At 36.6% G+C, this 19,940-nt stretch overlaps 1 protein-coding gene across 7 annotated transcripts in view; it reads right to left on the bottom strand.

The window, feature by feature from the left end:
* Positions 1-1,012: 1,012 nt before the first annotated feature.
* The window catches only part of LOC144960182 (dixin-like), a 75,525-nt gene continuing 56,597 nt past the window's right edge, over positions 1,013-19,940 (bottom strand). For 3 of the 7 annotated variants that reach the window (XM_078893206.1, XM_078893209.1, XM_078893211.1), the window contains 6 exons: positions 19,322-19,477; positions 18,273-18,452; positions 17,460-17,616; positions 15,816-15,978; positions 14,045-14,153; positions 13,033-13,508 (listed from right to left, as the gene is read on the bottom strand). In XM_078893206.1, the coding sequence (XP_078749332.1) occupies positions 13,425-13,508; positions 14,045-14,153; positions 15,816-15,978; positions 17,460-17,616; positions 18,273-18,452; positions 19,322-19,477 (849 nt within the window). In that variant the 3' untranslated portion in view covers positions 13,033-13,424. Of the gene's footprint in view, positions 1,252-13,032; positions 13,509-14,044; positions 14,154-15,815; positions 15,979-17,459; positions 17,617-18,272; positions 18,453-19,321; positions 19,478-19,940 lie in introns of those variants that run through there. The other 4 variants (XM_078893207.1, XM_078893210.1, XM_078893212.1 and 1 more) reach the window with 2 other exon arrangements.

The following is a 19,940-nucleotide window of genomic DNA, read 5'->3' on the forward strand; positions in this document are numbered from 1 at the left end:
CTTATAAAAATAAAACTATTTTGATTTGTAACTGTCATCTAAGTTTTTGGTTTAAAAAATACGAATCTTAAGGAATAAAATTAAAATACAAATTTGGCCAAAAAAATATTTTTTGGGGGGAAAATCAATTTATACTATAGCTTACTGATAAAATGTTGATAAGTGACAGGTCAGTAAAGACCAATCCACATTTCGACAACATGAGATGGAATCTGAAGCCAATATTATGGTGCGTATTGCCTAAGTGCAAGCAGGTAATGAAAAATGAAATCTCATATTATTATATTTTAAAAAAAAATAATTAATCACAGTCCAATAAAGGAATAGATCATCATTAAGAGAGTCGAATTTCCAACTAAAGTAAAACAAAAACAAAGGAAGACATTTTAATGTCACGTGATGACTAGAAATAGGAGGCTGGGTAGGAATGCAAGCCAAAAACATAGACAAGGAAAATGTACAGATTTGATTGTTAACACGTATGCAAAGGCTTTTACTTTTTTTTTGACAAGTATTTTAAGCACATACACCAATACATCTTAATGGCGAATATCCATAAAGCACAAGACATGCATTTTAATTGTAATGAATAGTATAGGGCACACTTGATCACAATTATGACAGTTGAAATGATAGAGGTAGGTAGGTTTTATTATCGCTAGGGAATAAACTGATTGAACAGGCAATAATATGAACTGAGTGCTGAATGTTATTTGTGACCCAACGTCTCAAAACGGTTTTATGTCAGGATGAAGCAGATGCTAAAAATTCAAATTCATGCTGAACTGGTCGAAATTATGAATTATTGGTATTTAGCATTCTAAAATATGATATTCATTCTCCTAAATAAAGCATAGAAACTCAACGTCAGACTGATATTTCTGGCCACAAATTCAATTTTCAGGAACTTAATCATCCCGACTTAATACCGTTTTGAGACGAGGAGTTACATTTCATACACCCCGCTGGTTTCGAAAGATATATGTAATTTGCAATCGTGCAATCACAGAATCAACTTTCACAAAGTGGACACACATTTATCCAACCTGGACAAAACCATTTCACTGATAGTCGCTTTCATCAATCTTTCCTATAGCTTTGACAATTACTAGGTTAAAATTTTCAAGTCTTGAATTGTCCATTTCGCATCATTCCAGACTCTCTCTCTCTCTCATGCTCAAGACCATTTTTTGTTTGTTTGTTTGTTGCTTTAGGTCTCTTCCAACACAATTGAGGTTATATGAGAGACCGCTGAAACAAAAAGAAAAACAAGCAATCTAACAAAAATAGTACAAATGTCAATCAAAAGCATAACCTAAAGATATCATAAGCTAAATTATAAATAACCAAGAACAAACAGGCAGAGGATTTACAGGAAAAAAATATCCCCTGTCAAAAATACAATCACAAACCAAAGAAGCAGGATAGGCTAGTAAAGAGAAGAAGAAACGACATCACTATCGGATCGTACACCCATGCGAACATCATAGGTATATGATTCAAGGATGATGCTCCCGTCCAACCACCCGCGCTCAAGACCATCAACATCCTAACCACACACAAGAGTGCAAGCACACACCAACATACATACATTTATTTTATGTTTGTTTTTGTACTTATGGGTTTTTACACACTTGTAACACTATTAGGTCATTTCAGTACCAGTAAAAAGGAAGATGAAAGAAGAAAGTTGATCTGAAGTTAAAATCGCGCTTAAGAAAAAAAAGAAGTCAACGTGGACTGGTTCAAATAGGGAACAGAAGATTCCACGAGCAATGTACTATTGGGCCAATTTTGACACCGTGTACCGTCAGATGGGGTGACTTTGCCTTCGCCGATTTGAAGCATTTTGAATATTCTCAGGCTTGTTGCAGTTATTTCCCTTGTGAGAGGACTTGCTTTTTTATCAAAAGAAATAACTGTCACACTAGAATTCAATAGTCGTAACGTCACTTCCTTCCTAATGACGCATGGTAACTTAGCAACACTGGCTCTAAACTATCGGAACAATGGCGGACAAAGTATGAAATATTTCTCCGGCGAGCATAAAAACGTATCCAGAGGAAAAAAAAAACCCATAAATTTGATCATGTTTTGACTTTTACACATTATGGTCACAAGACATATGAAAAGTTCTTGCCAGCTTGAAGAATATAAAGTAATTATTTTCTTTGTTTAGAACCAAGATGGCCGCCGTTGCCGGGCTGCGTGACATCAGACTACTGAATCCAATTACTAAATATAATCTAATTTGTCCAAATCTATAGAGGCAAAGTCACCCCATTTGACGGTACCTAAAAGTAAAAGTCCCATCCAGGCACAAGCAAAGGATCCCACTGTGAAAGGATACACTTGAATGTTTACACAATCCTGTATACAGTACCTATTCAAAACTATAATAGCACACATAACAAAGATGATAAGTCTATATTTTACTGTCTCCTTCCAAGCTAAGGATCTCTGTCAGCAAGAAATAAGCAATCTCAATCTCAATCCAGAACAAAGACAAGAGAGCAACATGGAAAGGGGAAAATATAAGTATAGAAGACTAATAGCTAATGACCTCTCTACCCAACATGGGAGGTCAGAAAACCCCCATGCAGTACATTTATTGTTAATATGCCACTGATAATCAATTCACTGGGACAGGGAGCGTAAGCGTGCCGGATATTTGTGCAGCCTACTACTAAAAAAGCTCTAGAACTAGTAAAGATGTTTTAATAAAATCATCATTATCAATACCATTGTTGGGGGTTTAAGTACGGTACGTTTAGTTAGAAAATGACATCAACCATTGTATAATAATTAATAATATGAATGAAGGCAGTGCGTATTTTGGCTTTAGAGTTCAGTGAGTGTAGACATAGTCAGGTTATGAGATAGGATGTATAAAAATTGCTGATAAGATGCAAACATTTAAATCGAATCTTGCACTTCAAACCATTCAGGAGCGATCACTGACGAAAGCAGGGGGAAAATCAAAAGCATTTTATGATGTAAAAAATATACGAGTAAATGGGATGAGCCATTTCTAACTTTCCATTGCAAATCGGTTTTTACTAGGCAATGTCAGAAAAAAATATTCTGCAGTAAGTATCAGCCTTTTGATTATCACTATTTATGTGTATTGAATACACTTGCATACATTAAATTGCTTTTTTTTTCTTTTCAAAAAGGGCCATTGCATTGATTATATCAAAGCAGCTTATAGAATACAAATCGATAAGCTGCTTTGATACTCGTACATAAGTGTATATTATATAACAGCAAACATCTAATTTAATATCAAATTAGATTGACCTAAGCCATAGCTATGACTAAATTTCACTAATGTAAATTTAAATGGGTCCCATATCTGAAATAGATGTGGATGATTGTCCTCTTACAAGATATATCAGACGGGAATCACAGTTTCAAATCAATATGCCAGGTGTTAATGATTGAATGTTACCAATTCAACTTGACAATACCTGCAACGTTGTGCTTTATGTAGTCGACGAGAAGTAGAAATATTATATCGCTATGCCAACAAATAACAACAATGGTACAATTTTTATAATTAAAGATGTAAAAAACGTTATACAATCTGACACCAAACATTTGGTGTATGACATAGGCATGATACGTGGACAAATTCGTCTACAATTACAGTCAATGCTTTTGATCGTGGTAGTTTCTTCTACTTTATGGTTATCTAATGTAAATTATTTTTTTAAGTAGGTAAAAGAATGTCAAATTCTGAATTCAAACTGGTTTGATACAAAATAGAATAAAAGCACCTGCAATCTATCTATCACCTACAAAACATCTCAAGAAATGACTTCATACAATCCAACTGTGTTTATCACGCCTATTACTATTATTAATATGTGTGATTAATGCAAAATTAGGCTTATGAGATCAATTTAGGACCCTGGAACAATCTATCAGCTTTATATTGTATACAAGACAGAAATTTATAAATTCAAATACACGTACATAAATTAAGGTTCCTTAAACTTGTCAAAAATTCTTTAACTTAATACTGCTTTGTCAGTTATGAGGTTTGAGATCCATAGCTCAATTTATTTTACCAATTTCACCAGCACCAAAATAGACAGTGAAACATAACACTCACAAGATATCAAAGAAGCACACATTTGTTAAAAATTCCAGCTTACGGATATTCCAAGTAACTGATGCAATGTATACCCGTGAACAGACCACACAAACAACAACTAGCGTTTTATTTTATCAGAGAGCGAGCGACACAACATGTCACAGAGTGGAAGAAAGATGGCAAGCTTAATATAATTATTAGATAAACATCAAACATCGGGGCATGTTGCAAAACGAGTCATAAATACAATCATTGCGTAGGTCTATAATTGTAATTATTATTTTGTACATTGCAGGCATAGGAAATGTAGTTAATCCTATCTTGTGACCATTGCTGTAAAACGTGTAATATTTTATTTTTAATACAATGATATGAATCACCCCCTCCCCTCCCACATACATATATATATATATACTTATATAAAACAAACAAATATATTCAACTCCTGCTGATATTACTAATAATATCATAAACACACAAGCACATACATGGGCATCATTTACTAAATCTACTAATCATTGTATTGATCGTTACCATTTTTTAAAAAATGGATTAATTATTGATACACATTAGAAATGAAACAGTACACATAAACATATCCAACTTCTAGCAATATTCCAGTTTTAATTGTTGTTTTTAAGTAACGATATATATATTTTTTAAAATGATCGACATTCAGTCTATGTCATTAATGGGACTACTAAAATACAATGCATATATAATATAATAATGTACCTATTTGTCATATCGTCAATCTGTTTTTGTTTTCTATGTTTTACAGCGCTCATTTAGGTCATATCACCGACAGTAAAAAGAAAAAAAAAAGAGATACCCTTGTCCAAAAAAAAATAATCTAGATTTAAATAAAATGAAAAGCACCCAAGTAAAAATAAGACAAAGGGGACTGGTTCAAATAGGGAACAGAAGTGGATTCCATCCAAGAGCATGCTTTCAGTGAACTTATGTTGAGATCACCTAAAAGTGTCATCCAGACACAAGCACAAGGTACAACTAAAAGAAATATACTCAAATGTTTACAAAGTATATTCAAAACAAAACCTGTAACAGTCCACAACAGAGGGAGGATTTACCATGTGATTGGTCCATGACTAAGAAAGCAAAGTTTTTCTTTTTCAGATTTTTATATTACGCCACGCTAATGCCTTAATTTGTTATTTCTCCTTGAGGCAAAATTATCCCATTTAACGATAACAGTGCTTTTCATAACAAGAAAATGTAATACAGAACCTATGTTTTGTTTTTTGTTTGTTTTTTAAGGGTTTTACGGCGCTTGCAACACATTTAGGTTATATCAGCGCCAGTAAAAAGGAAGAAAATGGGACTGTAAAAAGTTCTAGAATTACAATTAAAGGACCAAAGAGAAAGTAAGACAAAGGGGAACTGGGAACAAATAGGGATCAGATGTAGATTCCAAGAGCATACCACCAATGTTCTTAGTTTGAGATCACCAATAAGTCTCATCCGGACACAAGCACGGCCCCCACTAAGAGGAATACACTCAAATGCTTACATTATAAATTAGAACATATAATAATACATAACAGAGAGATGATTTACAAGGAAAATAATATCATCTCCCAAAACAATAACTATGCATTTGACTGTTTCCCTCCCAGCCAGGACCCCGACCAGGGCCAGGATAAAACCAAGTAATCTCATTCCAAGACAAAGACAGAAAGCATGTTAGAAAATAGATATAAGGGGATAGAAGACACAGTAGACAGAACCTATGATTATATCCACTTAACCTTTACCGCCACTCGTGGGTCTATTAGACCACCCCAAGTACATATTCTGTCATTGTCTTTGAATGAGTAAATAAAAACTTGAAACTCTAGATATGCTTCCTTCAACCATTTTTTGTTATGTGGGTTGAGTTGTTTTTTAAATTTTCCTGGAAATTGTATTTTATATGAATTTTTTTCACAACCCTATAAAATTCTTTAGCGCGGCCACTCGCGGGGTCTGTTTGACCCGGTAACGCACAAAGAGAGTTTTATTCCTCATGCCCCATTCGCCACTCCCGTGGTCTTTCAGACCCGCCGACAAGCGAAGAGAGGAATACGTTCGCCACCCGCGTGCCCGACGTGACACTTACTTACGTATCAACTATGGTTGCCAATTTGGCATTCTTTTTGCCAAAAGCAAAATTTATAGAAGATATTTTGTATAAGTCTATTGGAATAGTGGCAGGGAGAATGTCTTAATAGATTACTATTTACACAGATGTTTCTGTATTTACAATACAACAGAGTGATCAACGCAATACTAATTTATAGTGCACTTTCTGACTTTGGTATCAATTGGTTGTAATGGGTTATTTTTGAACGTCGATTTTGGCATGATTCCACAAAATAATCTTGTTGTGTCCTAAAAGAATGCGCCGAGTCATGACCTGACCTAGCCGTGGTTAGTCTATGTCATGTGTACTCATGACCTTTTCTACTCGTTTTGCCCGCGACAGTTTACAAATATTATTACTTCTGCTTTTACAAAATATCGATATATTTCTACAACTACAATTGCCAGTTTTGTATTTTGCCTATTGAGGTGAGTAATTAGTATAAATTCATCATTAGCTGTATAAACTAGTACAATATGGTTATGACGTAACCCAAACTAGTCCTACTACTTAGCAGCCAGTTCATGTGCATAGCTGAAGTTGGTAAGGACATTGCAGGTTTTACACGTTGGTTCTTTTCAGGAGACACGGACACAGTGTGTTGTAAAAAGAAATAAAGATGATAATAGATTAGCTAGCCTCTATGATTTTTGCTGATAGTGAACAGATCCAATAATCCTGGGTTTCAGTGTGAGTCAGATTATTTCTAGTTATTTCCACACAATCTCTCCATGTTGGCTTCTATCAACAGTAATGGGTGGTGGGGTCCCTTCATACGGTACAAGCCATCGTCATGCTTGTGATACCAAATGCTATCAGTCCATTTAACGTTACTAAACCGGGATAGACTCTGTATCATAGTTCTTTATCATTCAATGGACTCAATAACTAAAGTAAATTACGTTTCTCGTTTTAACAGTGAAATGGCGGACAAAAATTATATATGGGAACAACTCCTGTCTGTTGAGCCGGAGAACAGCTCTGAAGAGGAATCTTCATCTGAAGAAGATTTCAGAATCAGTTTGACGTTGAGGATGGTGAAATGGACGAAGCAGTTGGTGGGGATGATGATGATGATGAGGATGATAATGACTTGCAGACTGCCAGCTATACCGAGCTATTGCCTGTGGTTGCAACCAACACCGAGTTGTTGCCCGTGGTTGCCAACGACATCGCTTCAGATGCTGGCTGCTACAAGTCACAGATGGTAGATTGGAGTAAGACCAAACCTGCAGCTACCAAAACGCCAGCCCGCAATATTTTGAGGTTACCTCATGACCGCACTCCCGCAACAGGACATGTGGAGACACCAGAGAGCACCTTTCTGCTGTTTTTCACGGCGTTCATGATCGACGAGTGCGTAAAATACACAAATATTGAAGGGAGGAGGGTGAAAGGCATGAAATGGACAGTCTGCACAAGGGATGAGATCTCTGCCCTTATTGGGTGCTTGCTGTATGCAGGCTCCAGGAAGGAAAACATGACAGATATAAAGATGTTGTTCGATGTTTTGGATGGACTGCAAATTTTACGGGCTTGTTTCTCTCGGAACCGTTTTTCGTCTCTTTTGACTTACATGCGGTTTGACAACAAGGAGACGAGAAGCCAACGAAGAGCCAGGGATCTGTTTGCTCCAATCAGGGACATTTGGAACAAGTTCCAGATTGCCCTTCAGATGCACTATACGCCGGGAGAAGCCCTCACAGTAGACGAGCAACTTGTCAATTTCCGTGGTCGTTGTGCCTTTCTGCAGTATATCCCCTCGAAGCCTGACAAGTATGGCATCAAAATATTTTGGGTGTGTGATGCCGCCAACGCCTTTCCGTGCTACGGCATACCATATCTTGGAAAGGGAACACAGCTCAAAACAGCCAGCAGTGTTGGAGCATCTACTGTTCTAAACCTGGTCCAGCGCTATTTTCAGTCTGGAAGGAACTTCACTTGTGACAATTACACACAGACTTCGAGCTGTCCCAAAAACTGCTGCGCCAAAAGCTAACTCTTGTGGGGGACAGTAAGGAGGAACAAGACGTTTTTGCCTCAGATATTTAAGGACAAAAAGCATCTCTCCCTTCACCAATCCATGTTTGCATTCAAGGACAGCACCACACTGGTGAGCTACCAGACCAAACGGAACATGAATGTAAACCTCCTCAGCACTAGGCGGACGTGACGTCAGACTGTGGAATCCTATTTAGCTAAGCGAAGTGTGATTGCCAGATTGGCATTTTATATCTTCCTTACGATGAATATATCCTTTACAACAAGAGATGAAGTGAGAAGGAAAGTGCCAGAAGACAATAGAGAATACACATTTCACGGTGCGGATGGGGGTTTGAACCCGCGACCTTGCTGGTACGACAACTCCGCCTGGCCGGGGAGAGCGTGACTCTACCGTATGAGCTATCCACGATCCCCAAAAAGATTCCCGACTACTGTAGATCGCGGGTCCAACACACACAATACACAATCCCCGCGAAGTAGGACCAAGCTGTTTGTAATCATGTTCCATTAGAATTAGAGTTTAATGGGCCCGTTGAGCTTAACTTCGTAATACTTAGGGACATTGTTGATACACCTAGTATGGAAAGCTGGTTTATAGTAAAATAATTACCGCCAGGTCAGATTATTCCCCAGCTTCCCAATAACGGGCAGAGTAATTAAAAGGTAAAACAACGAAGTTCAAAAGAGGAGACGGAAAAATTAAATTTAATAATTAATAAATGAATAACTAAAAAGATATCACCAAACAGGCCACCTCTATTCGCAATGGTACTGCAAGTAGTAGATATCATTCATTAAAGTTATTTGCAGTAGATAGTACTGCAAATGCGGGTTCGTTTTTAACGTCATTTTTTGAGATATCCGTTACAACACAATGAGCCCATAAGGAATTGGGTTATCAAACCTGCAGATGATGCTGTGCGTTTATTTTTTTTAACTCGCAACATCACCAGCCGAATATAACATACCAACACACAAATTATTATCAAATTAATATCATCATCATCATCATCATCATTATTATTATTATTATTATTATTATTATTATTATTATTATTATTATTAATATTATTATTATTATTATTATAATTATAATATTGTTATATTATCATCATCATCACCATTATTATTATTATATTATTATTATTATTATTATTATTATTATTATTATCACCATCAACATCATCATCTTCATTATTATTATTATTATTAATATTACTATTATTATTATTATTAGAGAGAGAGAGAGAGAGAGAGAGAGAGAGAGAGAGCGCGAAAGAGAGAGAGAGGAGAGAGGGAAGAGAGAGAGAGAGAGAGAGAGAGAGAGAGAGAGAGAGAGAGAGAGAGAGAGAGGGAGGGCTAGGTCCAAAAGACCTCGCGTGTGGCGAATCGGGGGCACAAAATACTTCTCTCTTCCCAAGTCACCGGGTCTAAGAGGACCCGCGAGTGGCGAATGAGACGTAAGAAATAAATCTCTATTTAGCTATAGGCGGGTCTAAAAGACCACACATGTGGTGAATAGGGTGCGTTTTAGGGAGTGGCGGTAAAGGTTAAATATTATTCACAGAGATTGAAAGATGAAATTTCACTTCTAATCCTTCCCTTACCTAACCTTATCCTGAGATCATGACGGACTCGGAAGTGTTATGAAATGAGATCACAATTAAATCGGAAATAATATAAATAAGACAAGATCATCTTGACCTGAGACAGCTGGATTTAAAATATTATATCATATACTTTCAGTGAGTATTTCAAAATCGACAATGATACAGAAGATTCACGACACCTGCGCAAAAAAAAAAAAAAAGCATTGGACAAAAGTTAATATGACTGCCACTGTAAAGGACAAAGATAATGCAAAATAATTGACGTAAGTGCACATACATATTTGCAGGTCTGATAATCGAATGCATTTTTTATGGGCTTGTTTTAAAATTGCTTGAGATCAATTACAACTACAGGTGAGGGTGAAGTCGAGATTTATTTTTTTTATCTCACTCAATGTCCACCCAGCAGTGAATGAGTAGATTGGTGTGTTAGAATTGGAATACCTAGCTTTAGACTAGCGTCCTATACAAAGGGTAGAAAGCAATTGATATTGTCCATTTCACACTATAGAAACCAAGATAAACTCCAGCTCTGTGGACACAATGGTTCGGAAGAACAACTTTTAAAAAATATTACTGTCATGGATAATATTTGCCTCAGTTTGAAATTGTTTCCATTACAGCAATGAGCCCATAACAATTTGGATTGTCAGACCTGCAAATATGTACCCACATGTCATTTAAGGCTCAAGACTTCCTCCAAACAGGAAATGCCCAAACATTTCCTATTGCATTTTCATTGTACATATTTTTCTTGTTTATAAAAGAAGCTGGTACGTATATTGATTTTTGTGAATTAAATTTTTGGTTGGCTTGATTCTATTGGTTTTTTTTTTTTTGGTTTTTTTATGGCGCTGGCAACAACTTCCGGTCATTTCAAACAGGATAGTCAAAAAAAGGAGACACAGCAGGGGTGACCTCCCCACCAACTAATTACTTTTTCGGTCCATGACCTCAGGAAGCCAAAAGTTGTCATTTTTACAAGACAATCTTTGCTCTACACATTCACTTATTCATCATTGATAATCAACAAAGCAGTAATTGTAGGACAGTGCTTAAAAAAAAACAACTTAATAGCTAAAAATGTTCATTCTTCCTCAGTGATTTGATCTAGGATCTGATCACAATGAACACATAATAATACTGACAGGTTTTCAACAATCAGGCCCTCTCACTCATGCCAATTTCAAAGGGACTGAATATGGAGGAAAAAAATTGCGATTTTATTTTCTTAAAGTAAAAAAAAAAAGCAACAAACACATTCACATGTCAACCAAGCTATTTGATCACAGAACCAGTGCTGCTAACACTGAACATTTCCATACTCTTACAAAAAGTAATGTATAAAACTGAATATGACGGCATTAATTAAATCCGGATAGACAGAAGTTAGACAATGTTGGCATTTCGACTTTGTATTTGCTGACAGACATGCCTGATACTCTTCTGCCGTCTCTCTGGTTTTTGTTTATGTTTTTAAGGGTTTTACGGCGCTTGCAACACATTAAGGTCATATCAGCGCCAGTAAAAAGGAGGAAAATGGGATCGTAAAAAGTTCTAGAATTACAATAAAGCATCAAAGAAAAGGGAAGACAAAGGGGAATTGGTTCAAATAAGAAACAGGTGTAGATTCCAAAAGCACTCTATCAAAGTACTTAGTTTGAGATCACTAAAAGTCTCATCCAGACACAAGCACAGGTCCCCGCTAAGAAGAACACACTCAAATGTTTTAAAAATCATATATAATATAAAGAAAGCATAATACAGTGCATAACAGAGAGATGATTTACAATGAAAAAAAATATCATCTCCCAAAACTAACTATACATTCGACTGTTTCCCTCTCAGCCAGGACCAGGACAAAACCAAGTAATCTCATTCCAAGACAAAGACAGAAAGCATGTTGGAAAACAGATATATGGGGATAGAAGACACCGTATGTACCCCCCTGCCCACTATGGGAGGTCAGGAATGCCATCTCTCTGGATTTTAAGTGGTGTGTGTATTAATGTTTTTACTGTTTTTCATATTGGCTGAAGAAGGGTTATGAGCCCGAAACATTCGTTCTTTTTAGAAGTTTGTTATATTGCTGTTTTGCAACTTCCTGTATGAAAGCTCCAGTTTAAGACCGAACTAAGCCTTTTTGAACACAGAATTAAAGTAGTCTTTCACTTTCACAACCAAAGGTCCATGGAGTCAAAGAGTTAACCTCTGTTTCTGTACTTATGTCCCTATAGCAACAATTGCTTGCCACCCTTTTGATAGGACATGATTCTATTGCAAAATACAGATCTAACAGACCAAACTATCCAATACCTGCTGGGTAGACAGATCATAAAACACTTTTCTTAAAGGCATACCATACCTTAGAAGCGTCTAATACCTGGCTCAAACATCCAGGATCTAATATAGGTCTTGTTGTGAGTTCAACACAGTAGATACCATTTTACCACAGCAACACAAATTGCTACCAATTTTTAAAATAAAAACCGGTTATTTTGAATATCGAATTTCACCAATCACTTCTCTCCTGCTCCGAGGCGGAAATAAATCCAAATATTAGACCAGATCAAGTCAGTTTTATGAACACAGCTTACCTGACTGGCATTCCATGAATGGTTTTTCCTTTTCCTTATACTTATATATAAAAACACAGATGTTTACCGTTTCCCATCAATTTTGTCCTTACTTCGCCTTCGTCAAACTTTCAATATCCTTAACATATTATGAACACAGAGGTTTTCTATGGAACATTTTTCAACCTTCATCAAGAATCCTAAATAATACATCTGGAACCAAACCAACCTAAAGATGAACACAGAAGGCTCTCTCTCTCTCTCTCTCTCTCTCTCCTCTCTCTCTCTCTCTCTCTCTCTCCTCTCTCTCTCTCCCTCTCTCTCTCTCTCTCTCTCTCTCTCTCTCTCACACACACACACATACACACAATTATTTCAACAGAATTATGTTCTTTCCCATTCAATGATCCCTCATCCAAGCAAGAATTTAAAATTAAAAAAAAAACAAACAAAAAAAACCTCCCAAACCAAAGTGAACACAGGAAGATGACAGGTTTTCACAAAGTTCTTTCTTTTTTTAACCATTGACTTGACTTCAGCCTGACCAATGCACTACAGGACACTGACAAAATATACTTTTTTTTTTCAATTTGGCTAGAATTTGTTTTCTTCAACTTTTGAAAGAATTGAGAGATCCTCAGCTTATCAAAAATTCTTAAAGCTGAGACCTCAGGCTTTGTGGTTCATCAGTACGGTGTCTCGTCGTCCTGTCAATAAGGAACTGAGCAATGTTGAGAGTGATTAATGGCCAGATGGGTGACAGTGATTGTGACAAATTCTGTTTTCAATGTATCCTTGGGTAAGGCACTTTACACACATTACCCCACTCGACTCAGGTGTGAATGAGTACCTGGCTATAAATCTTTAACTCGTCGATATTTGAATTTTTAAAACTCCAGGCCAAAAAGAAAGAAAAAAAAGATTGTTTGTAAGTCAAGAGTTGTAGACTCCATTCCGTCGTATTGTACGGACACGGATGAACCAAATGGCTTTCAACAAACAGTTCCCTCTTGTTCCATGACCCAGGCTATGATCTTTCCTTCCCATCCAGGTAACACGTCCTCGTCACTGCAGAGCTGAGGATGAGGAAAAAGAAAAAGAGTCGTTAGTAACGTAATATAGATATAACATGAGCAAACTTACGAGGCTCAAGATTGCTCAAGACGTATTTGAAAAAGTAAAAAAGGATTTAGTCTATTTGTTCAAAAGCAAACAAAAAATGGGGAGTGGGCATTGGCGTCAGGCAAATTAATAGTAATTTGAAATGTAACTGTTGGCTACACAATCACGTATGATAGGTATTGGAATGGGGAGGTGAGAGTAATTTATTTTCCTACTTACCTCCTTTTGCAATTGTCAACTACAATATTTATAATATCACCCTTCCCTCGCCTTTCTTATTATCATCATTTCTTTTTTAAAATCTTAACTTTACAGACAATGGCAAAAAAGGAAAATCAGAATGATTCCGCCTAAGATGGGCAGATATTCGGATTAGATAGATATTAATGTAGCCTTTAATTCACAAATAGCTCAAACACATGAGATCAGTTCCAATATGCATGCTTTACTATATTATTATTATGAGTCTTATTCATTTGAAACGTCTCACCTCCTCCTTGACTGTTCCATACTCGGGATCAGCGGCTTTGAAATAATAATGGTACAAGCTGGGTTCCTCTAGCAATGACTTGAAATCCCTCAGAGTTATCTCCCCTAGTCTGTCAGAAGCAGAAGTGAGACAATGGAATAGTAAGAGCATATGTATATTCTTTTTTTTCTCTCTCTCTAAAACCCCTTCGCAGCATCTCCCAGATAAGTTTAAGCCATACTCGTAAAAATTTGAATAATAAAAAAAAAAGCTTTCTGTTCAAAATGTTAACCTTGCACAAACAAAAAACTATCATCTCTTATCATTGATTCCACATGATAATATATAATAGAATACCGTATACACAAATGTTTATGAATTCCATTTAACTAGTAAACCTCTAAATTAATTACGGTATTAAATAGAGGAAATTCCCAGAAATGACCTTGGCATTCACAACAGAATACTTTTTTACTTTCAGATAAAAATGGTAACACAGAACCAAAAATGCTTTGCGTTCATTGTGAAGAGATGCAAAAATTAATTTCAACTTTGAACAACTTGTCATCTTAGCAAAGTAAATAAGTAAATTCCTTTAATTCATCTCAAGGGGAAACTTGTCTATATGGACCATCTCTAAGAAAAGACCAAGACAACTTAGGAATCAGCTGCATAGCTAGGTCACAACTTTAGCAATAGCAGTGAAGTTTCTTGCTGAAAAATTTATAAAATAGAATGATCCTAACAGCAGGACTTGAACCCATACCCTCAGCAGACCTGCCACTTCACGAAAAAGGAAATCAGTATGACATTGTAAAAAAATCAGTATCTGGGGAAAAAAATCAGTATGAGACGTAAAATTATCCAATGGTTGGGCTACTCACCTAAGTCTGACAATTTGACACTTGTCACTCAAACTAACCAAAGCGTCACAACCTCCCCCCCCCCCCCCCCTTATTTTTCCCCAACACCCAAAATGGCACGCACAACGCCAATCTGGCAATCGGACTACTAACTTATTTAAAGATGGTGGCACTTGGTAACGAGTCAGAAGCCAGGGACCGCGGTGGTTTACCAGTACAGCTCGCTGTTGCTTCACAAAGGAAATGAAAACTAAGTAACGCGCCGTGTGTGTTTTCTATCTGTGTGAGGGCATCACAAAGAGGCTTGCTACGTCACGTGATCTATCGAGGTATCGCGGGACGGGTCAAAGTTCACGAGACTTGAAAATTTTAACGTGCAACGTAAAGCACAAAGTAAACGTAAAAGAGAGGGGTGGAGGGCTGCGGGCCCTTGGTCACTTGGTGAAATCGGTACGATCGGCATGCAGATCGGGAAATCGGTACGATCGGCAAGTAAATCGGGAAATCGGTAAATACTAAAAAAAGGTCTTGCAAATTGGTATGATACCGATTAATCGGTATGAACGACAGGTCTGCCTCAGGATATAAGTGAATTGCCTTATCTACTTGGCCATCTTCTTCTTCTTGATCCTTACATTTACTATATTATTATGTTATAAATTTTTATTTTCATCTGTTTAAATAAAACAATATTCGTCTCATTGATTTGATTATGCAATGAAACTAACAGACCTAGTGATTGTTATATTAGCATGTTCAAAATCAGCAATGGATTTTGCTCTCTGTATAGACTTTGATCATTTGTTATTGTTATGATTCCAAAATACCTCCCGCCTCCCACTGCAAATATTTACATCCTGAAGGTTCTCTGTCAGTTCTCGCACGGAATTTGGTTTGTAAAAGTAAAAGGTTGTTGACATAAATCTTACTTTTTATGTATATTACACACAAACGGTTTCTCCCCTTCTTCCAAGTAGTACAAAACCTCTGTCTGTTGTTGCTGATTATTGTTGCTATGGTGGTGGTTATTGCTATTATTGCTGTGGTTGAGGTCATTTGTATTGGTTGGAGATGGTGTCTTCAATCGGGATCCTGTAAAATAAAAAAATATTTGGCAAGAGAAACATCAGACTTGAAATTTGTGACAAGAGGATTTAGTAAAAACAAAAAGAGAAATTGAATCAACTTGAGAGATGGTTAAAGTGATAATTTTAGAACATAAAATAAAAAGAAATCTCTTGATTGTTGGCAGCATAAACGGAATGAATGATAAACAAATTCCTATCAAATATTTGAATGAAGACAATCCTCTGTATTTCAAAGAGGTAGGCCAAAAAAAAACCCCCCAACACTTCACTATCTTTAACGGTAGAGTTAGATATTTTAAGACTTTCAATGAATAAATGCAAGAGGACTTTAGCTGTTCAAAGGTTTTATATTATACCAATTTCAACGTGATGAGGAAGGTCCTCTATTATGAATTAAGACACCATTCAAGTTAAAACAGAAGTAATCCTCACATTATAACGAGGGTTCCACACAACATTATAAGTAAATCTTGAGCTGTGCAATTTGAATTTTTTTCCCCCATATTTTGCTTTGCTGTCTTTATTCTATCATAAAATTAAATATATGACAACCCGTGTGAAAACACATTATGTGGGAGTTTATCATATTAAAAAAGATTTTAAAAATGCGTTTTCAATTGATACCCAACGCAGTGTTGTGGTTTGCCTTTGTTTGGATTGATAAAAAAACACATCATATGGATAATTCAATGAATAAATGAAAGACCTAATTATCTATTTCACTGCTTCAAATTTATATTTTTTTCCAAATTACTCTTTCCAACTTATGACCACTTTAAGAGTGTGGGGCCCTTATGTATTGGCTTTAAAAAAAAAAAAAAATTCCTCAAAGCCTTAAGGCCCATGGAACCAGAATATTCATTTTTTTTTCAGCATAGTTAAATGGACAGTAGCAATTATTTGCTTCCCTTTGAGTGGGATGCTAAATCGCTGGAAAAGTACTTTCACTAGACATGACAGAACCAGTTTCCCAATCTCTGTTGGGAGGGAGGGCAGGGAGGACGGAAAAATGTAATAGTTGAGTAAGAATTTTAGGACATCTTGTGTAGGGGTTCCATAACAATCCAAGAAAAAATGGGCAGATGTTCTGATTAGATAGATGTGTCATATTAATGTAGCCTTTAATTCACAAAATAGCTCAAACACATGAGTTCAGTTGATAGAGCACCCGCTTCACTCGCAAAGGGACTGAGATCGATTCCAGATGAAACACGATAATTTTTCCCCAAAGTGATTGGGTAACTGGGTCTGTGTTAGATCTGGCAGAAAGTGCTTTGTGATAGACTAGCATCCTATCAAAAGGGCAGCAAGCAATTGCTATTGTCCATTTCACGTTATATAGAAACTGTTATAAACCCCGGCTAAATGGGCCTAATGGCTCTGAAGAACTGTTATATTTCATGCAAGATTACTGTGGCAAGTCTGCAAATCATAGATAAAAATGAAAAGAAAGAAGAAAAAAAAGTTCCAGCATGCCACTCATACCAGGAGGTAAAGGGATAAGAGAGCGACCTGCTTTGGCAGACTGTGGTCTGTTTGTCTTGCTGGGGGTGGAGACAGAAGAAGAGGCGTGGTCAGCAGTCTGCCTACTTCCAGTCACAGAGCTCTCTTGTTGCTGTTGTGGTCTTCTTGAGGGCGTGGTCTGTAAATGATTGATCGATCAAAGAAGAGATGAGGCTCATGTAAAGGTGTGAATTTTTAAAAATTTTAAATGGCCAAATTCCACAGAGAGAGAGAGAGAGAGAGAGAGAGAGAGAGAGAGGGGGGGGGGGGGGGGCAGTACATTTGCTAGTGGAAAATATAATATTTTCAATGGAGGAAATTTCTCCTCTGACTACAAAATTGTGGATTTTTTACTGATTTGAGGAAAACCATCAGCACTGTTTTATTTACTTATATTTATCTTTTTGAAAATCATGATTAATTATATTCATGAATCTGAATCTGAATGTTACTCGAAGTCGACTCAATTCTGAGTATTTGCATTCGAGGGCGAAGAGAGTTGTTGATTGTGACAGTCATTGTTGGTATTTAGGCTGAAGAATTTTTGATAATCTTCGTTTGAATGTTTCTAAATCTGTTGTGTTCACACATGATTCGGGAAGAGTGTTCCAGTCTTTGATAGTGCGGGGTGCAAATGAATATTTGAAGATGTTTGAGTTTTTAGATTAAGTGTTTTTGAGTGGGTTTTTTTCTTTGAATGCATGAAATTCGTTGTAAGTCTAGTTGTTCTAATGAGATGGCCGTCATCATGCCAATGTTTAATGTTTTTTCAAAAAGAAAAAAAAAATTGATTACCTGTTGATTCAAACGACCTCGAGCTATTCCACTGGTCATTCCGCTGACTGCTCGATTCACTCTGCCAGGGGTCGTGGTGGAAGTTGTTGTCTCTGACTTGACGATTTGAGAAGTGGAACGGTTTTGTTGCCAAGGTCTGGGGTACTCCCTTGACCCACTCTCAGAGTGGTTGTTACTATGCTGGAAATAGTTTTTAATGGTAAAGAGAAGAAAAGAAAAAAATAAGCCTTTAATCCTTTGTAGTTTGAAAATGTTTTGTGTTGTGAAATGATCTAAAATTGAAACGAAGTCAAGTTCATGTATTTAAAGAAATATTCTTGGATAATTATTTTGCTTTTAAAAAAAACGTAAACCAAAGGGTAAATAAAACTGTTGCAACTTGAAAACTTTAATTGAAATTATCTTTATCTGAAAATGAGTTCTTGTATTTGCACAAAATATTCTTGGAACATTTTGCTTTTAAAAAATGCCAAAATCAGAGGGTAAATCTCTTTAAAATTAGAAATAAGAAATTTTAGTTGATGGAATTTTAAGGCATTTATCACCTGTCTTCAATAAATTGTGCCAAAATCGCATTGTGTTGGCGTGAGAACATGGTACACATATTTGTAGGTCTGATAGCCAAATGTAATTATGGTCTTAATTTTGCATTGTTGTAAAGGACGATATTTTCCATTGGTTTGAGAGTATTTCCATTACAACAATGAGTCCATAACAATATGGGTTATCAGGCCTGTAAATAAAAACACGTCCGGTGAGCCTTAAGCATAGAGTTGAATTTTGAAGATAACTTAATAATTGTATTAAGACGAATGCCTTTATTGTGAACAGCATGAGTTTGTTTCTTAAACTTTCGATCCAAAAGTAAGTGTCAAGCCACAAGACCACATAGCCGCACAATAATAAAAGAAACATTATGAAGCGCATTGGACATGGCAAATCTATGGAAATGTGCCGTATACATATGCGTATTTATAATTATTTCTGTATGTGCAATTCTAATCCTTCATGTGCCTTGTAAGTATTTCATACAATTAAAAGGGTCTTACAATTCCAGCAGTTCCTCCCTGACTCGTATTCAGTTTCTCAATGAGGCTGAGAATGTTTCCTTCCAGACATTCCAATGTCGAGGTGACATCCGTTCTGGCAGTCGATGACTTGGCTACACGAAGGGTGTCCCTTACGGCTTCTAGTTCGGAGAGATGCTGTATGAATACAAGCAGAATTTTAAAGTAAATATAAATAAATAAAATAAAATTCCCTTTATTCATCCCATAGGGGAATATGTCTCTAGGGTCAATACCAAGGGAAGACTGGAATAACCCAGGCATCAGCCGCAGTGCAGCGCCACAAATTGAGCTAGGGCGAGGTGACTTGCTCAAGGCCACACAGAGCAGCGGCGGGTGATCGAACTCGGTACCTTTCGGGTACGAAGCAAAGACCGTACTGCTGAGCAACACTGCCCCCCAATTATTCAAGACAATGACATTAATTAAATACAGGCGTCCAAGCAGCGAGGTTGAGCACTCACATCTCACTAGCAAAAGGACAGGTATTGATCCCAGGTGCAGTACAGATGCTTTTCTGACCTTCAGCCAACAATAAAAAAACATTGAAAACAACAGTCTAAAATGTTCTGTGTTTGATATTTTGTTCTTTTTCGAAGCT

The sequence above is a fragment of the Berghia stephanieae genome, chromosome 14, assembly GCF_034508935.2.
Source record: "Berghia stephanieae isolate SIO BIC M18660-M18661 chromosome 14, UCSD_Bste_1.3, whole genome shotgun sequence".
Taxonomy (NCBI): Eukaryota; Metazoa; Mollusca; class Gastropoda; order Nudibranchia; family Aeolidiidae; genus Berghia; species Berghia stephanieae.